General features: G+C 57.7%; 1 protein-coding gene across 1 annotated transcript in view; it reads left to right on the top strand.

The window, feature by feature from the left end:
* The window catches only part of DNAH10 (dynein axonemal heavy chain 10), a gene marked incomplete at its 5' end in the record, with an annotated part of 109009 nt that extends 105731 nt beyond the window's left edge, over positions 1-3278 (top strand). Inside the window, 3 exons of the mRNA XM_025045499.1 lie at positions 1072-1344; positions 2269-2414; positions 2929-3278. Of these exons, the coding sequence (XP_024901267.1) occupies positions 1072-1344; positions 2269-2414; positions 2929-3075 (566 nt within the window). The remainder of the gene's footprint in view (positions 1-1071; positions 1345-2268; positions 2415-2928) is intronic.
* Positions 3279-4710: the final 1432 nt, after the last annotated feature.

Here is a 4710-nt window from a genome sequence, read left to right as displayed (position 1 = left end):
CACGTCGTGGGTGAGCGAGAGGCAGGGTCCGTCCGCTGGTTCGAGGTGCAGCCGGGACGCCCTGCAGCCGCCTCCCGACCCCGCCTTCCCCCCACCCCCACAGCACCGACCTCCCGTAGCAGCAGATCGGGGGCTCTGCAGATGGTCTCGGACTCTGCCCGCGTGTCTGTGTCTTTTTCTCTTTTCCTTTGCATTTTTAAGGCTTTGGAGCACCCTACGCATAGCTCGATTTATTCCTCTAAGGGTCTGTCTTGGCCCCTGTCCCACCTAGGCAGCTCTAGGTCCCCCTCGTCCTTTCCAGGGGGCTCCACTTCACAGAGGTCCCACGTCCTGTCCTCTGACAGACGTCTGGGTGGCTGCCGGCCCTGTGGCGTGCACGTCCGATGCTCACATAGCTTCCTCCGCGGGCGTACTCAGATAGTGGGACGGCCGGGTCAGGGCGTGCAGCTTTTAAATTCTGAGGGCGTCTAGAGAAGTCGAAACCACAGCGTGTGAGAGCATTATTCCCTCGCCTTTTATTATTCCTTTCATTTGCAACTCTGTGTTCTGAGTCTTTGGGATCTCTCCTCCCTGACTGGTAAACAATAATGTCTAATTGTGTGGATGAGCATTTCTTTGGTTATGGGGAGGCTGAGTGTACTTGACACGCTTTTCAGATACTTCGTGTGGTTTTTTTTAATGCGAATTGTCTTTTTGTGTCCTTTTTAAATTAAGTTCTCCATCTTTTAAAGTTAATTTTTAAGACGTCTTTGCATATCAAGGAAAGAAGCCTTTTTTTTTTTTGCTAATGTCGTGGCTGTTTCCCCAGCTTGTCCTAAGTCTTTGGACTTTGTGGTATTTTTGTTTTCCATAGGAAAGTTTTACGTTCTTATGAAGTCAAATATATCAGTCTTTTATGGCTTCTGGGTTTTATGTTCCTTACTCCGAGATTATGACCACATTCCCTGGAGATCTGATCTGGTACTTTTGCGGTATTTTTCTTTCTATCCAAACCTTTGCTTCGTCTGGAATTTAGCTCACTTTTCCCAAATAGGCTCCCGGTTGCCCCAACAGCATCTTTTTGCCACTAAGATGAATTACGTCTTTTATCGCGAACTCAGCTTCCGGGCCTGGCGTTTGACGGCAGCGCCAAGCCCCACCCGCTGCCCCCCGCTTCTCTCCAGGTCACCGAGGGTGAGCCCGGCGTGATGTGGCTCTCGGGGCTGCACATCCCCGAATCCTACCTCACGGCCCTGGTGCAGGCCACCTGTCGGAGGAACGACTGGCCACTGGACCGCTCCACCTTGTTCACGCAAGTGACCAAGTTCCAAGATGCTGACGAAGTGAGTGAGCGGGCAGGACAAGGTAAGGTTGACTCCTGATGGATTTACAGCCTTTCATTTGGGTCTGCCTCCCTGAGCATCCCCGATTCCCAGGGCGGGGGCGGGGGAAGCGGGGGGCTTGCGCGGGCCCGAATGGGCCGGGCCGTGTCTGGAAGTCAGGCTGCGGCAGGTGCCGGCCGTGTCTGTGCTCTGTCCAAGTCGTGACATCTCCGAGGCTGAGTACACGTTTGTCTCCCAGTTTCTCCTCTGAGACCTGGGCCGAGATCAGGGAGAAGTGAACCATGTCACCGTGCTGGTTTGTGGGCAGTGGCTCCTGAGTCAGAGCCAGATACCCCAGAGGACCGGATGACAAGGCAGTGTCCCTGGAAACCTTGGGGCCTAGGGAATGGGACGGCCGCGGTGGGAGCCATTCACTTACCCTGTGACTTCTAGTCCTTTCGACACTGGTCACCGGCCGTGCAGACTGTAGCTGGAACCTGTTTCCTGGGGCCAGTGAGGCCTCATAGGGACTGGCAGGTCTGGGGCCCCTGCTCTCTCGGGGCCTGTTAACTGTCCCTCTCTCTGCTCCTCTGCATGTCTGTCGTGTCCTCGCCCCCGGAGACCACATCCTCTGCCAGGCTTTGACTGGCTCGGGGAGGATCTGGAGTTGCTGCGGTGCCCGCTGATGCTTTCATCTTTACGGGCTGGGGCCCACAGCGGTCTAAGTCTGTGCGCCTTGATGCCAAATGGCCGGGAGAGGCGACCACCCCGTGCATTTCATCGAGCCCCTGGGGGAGGGTCATGGGGTCTGCAGAGTGTCCCATCTGGGCTGTTCCTCTAACAAGGGAAGTGGGGTAGGGCAGAAAGCCTGGGGAAGGAACGCCGGTCATGACCTGTCTGTCTGCTGTGTCCATCGGACAGATCTGCCACACGGCAGTATCACAGGGCCTCTTCCCTGTACCCCTAGGATGCTTTGTGTCAGGACTGTACCTAGAAGGTGCTGACTGGGACACAGAAAGAGGGTGTCTCGTCAAGAGCAAGCCCAAGGTGCTGGTGGTGGACCTGCCGATCCTGAAGATCATCCCCATCGAAGCCCACCGCCTCAAACTGCAGGTGGGGCCGCCGCTCGCTCTCCCCTTCCCTCCGGCTGCTCATGGATGGGGCGGTTTCGAGCAGTCTCGCCCCTTAACGCGGAGCGCTTAACCTTCGTGGGTGGGGAAGCCCGAGAGACACCGTAGCAGCGTGCACTCACTTCCCGGGGAGGTGCACGCACGCGCACACGCGTGTGCATGCAGAGACTCGGCAGGTGGCACAGATTCGGGTTTAGGTGCTGTGGTCCAGGCCAACTTGAGGAGAGACCGCAGGCCTCTCGTGCACTCCCGCAGGCAGCCAATCAAACAGTAGTCACCCCCGGTGTGGACGGCAGGCCTCCTGCTTTGCCCGCCTGGGTCCGCTTCCAGTGAGTGTGTCCGTGGGACCGATGGCCCCGCGGGACCGCAGCCACAGCCCTTTCCTTGGGTGCAGCCTTGCGGGACGGCCACTGCTCTTGGCTCGGCCGACAGGCCTCCGCCCCGTCCCGTGACGAGCGCTGCTTTGCCCTGGGACTTCACACGCCTTTGCTTTGCAGTACACCTTCCGCACGCCGGTCTACACCACCTCCACCAGAAGGAACGCCATGGGGGTTGGCCTGGTGTTCGAGGCTGATCTCTTTACCACGAAGCACATTTCCCACTGGGTGCTGCAAGGCGTGTGCCTCACCCTGAATTCTGATTGACCCTCCGGGCGGAGGGATCCGTGAACCACCATCGAGTCTGCTGTCACTTCTTGGGGCCTCTCAAGAGGCAGGAGGGGACTGACGACGATTTTCCTGTCATTTGAAATTAGCCACTTTAATCTCTTTCCACATAAATTAACCTGAATGGTTTTGTTTAAGCTATTTTTTAAGGATTCGAAAAAAAGTAAATTCTTCAAAAATGAGAGCACTTTAAGATGTCGAGTTTTCTTTTCCTCCACAGAGGAAAACAATTTAAGCAAAAGTGCCCGGCACGTCACTGGCACAGCTGGGCACCCTAATGTAAATTTCAAAGGCGTGACCGACAATCAGCCTGTTTCAGCGGATGCTGCTCTGGGGCCGGAGCTGTCGGTCGAGGTGTGGGGCAGACGGCCCAGGCTGCGGCCTCTTCCGTGGGCTGCTGATGCCAGCCTAGAGCAGAGATGACCACGGCCACCCACCGCCTCCTGACCCACTTCCTGAACCCTCCAGCCTGTGGACGTGGGGGTGAGGCCCTTGAGCTTGGTGGTTAATTCCTGCATGAGCGCCTGCCCACCCTGCCTGGGTCTGTGTGGGGTCGGGCGCCACTTACTGTCCCTAGGACCGGTGGCTCCTGGGCGCCCCTCCCTTCTGTGCACTGCGGGGTGAGCCTGGACCCCTGGCCAGGCCCCACTGGAGGTGAGCAGGGGCTTTACTCTGTAAGGGGGGGGGGCTGAGCTGAGCGGCAGCAGGACACAACGGGGGCCAAGGTCGCGTTTGCCAGAACCTCGGACGCACAGAGCGTTCTAAGGGAGAGCCCTGGGCAGTGAGAGGTAACAGGGGAAGTGAATCCCCGCACGCCAAAGGTGAGAATGGGGGGTGCTCTTCCTCTGCCCAATCTGGTCCCCTCCCAGGCCCGCCCTCGGGTGATTTAATAAAAGACACAAAACAGAAAGAAGGCAGGTTCAGAAAATAAAGTTTGTTGGGATCTTGAACATTGTGGATAAAACCAACAAAAAAATATGAACACACATTCTGGTTGTGGTGACATGAGGAATAACGTCATCTTATTTAGTTCCTGTGACATACACGTACAGTTGCTCGGCTGGGGGGCCTCCCGGGGAAAGGTAGGCCGGGCGGAACGGGGGCTGCTCCCCACAGGCCGCCCTGCAACCGGAGGGCCAGGGTCAAGGCGGGTGTGCGCGGCTCCGGCTTTGCAATTCGGCGTGTGGTGTTGTGAGTTCGTTGACGTCGGTGCTGGCAGCGTGGGGTCGGGAGCAAGCCATTCGGCACAGGCGTCTGGCCACGCGGCCGCGGTGGTGTCAAGGTAGGCCGGGCGGAACGGGGGCTGCTCCCCACAGGCCGCCCTGCAACCGGAGGGCCAGGGTCAAGGCGGGTGTGCGCGGCTCCGGCTTTGCAATTCGGCGTGTGGTGTTGTGAGTTCGTTGACGTCGGTGCTGGCAGCGTGGGGTCGGGAGCAAGCCATTCGGCACAGGCGTCTGGCCACGCGGCCGCGGTGGTGTCAGCGAGAGAGCTAGTGGAGCAGGAGGAGGATTATCTGTTGACAAGTCTGAAAAAAATTTGGCATGCATGAAAACTAAAAAAAAAAAAAAAGGTGTGGACGACTTTCCAGCGGTGGTCACAGTGCGTGGACAGCGG

The sequence above is a fragment of the Pteropus alecto genome, unplaced genomic scaffold (assembly GCF_000325575.1).
Source record: "Pteropus alecto unplaced genomic scaffold, ASM32557v1 scaffold213, whole genome shotgun sequence".
NCBI lineage: Eukaryota > Metazoa > Chordata > Mammalia > Chiroptera > Pteropodidae > Pteropus > Pteropus alecto.
This window is presented reverse-complemented; position numbering and strand designations above follow the sequence as displayed.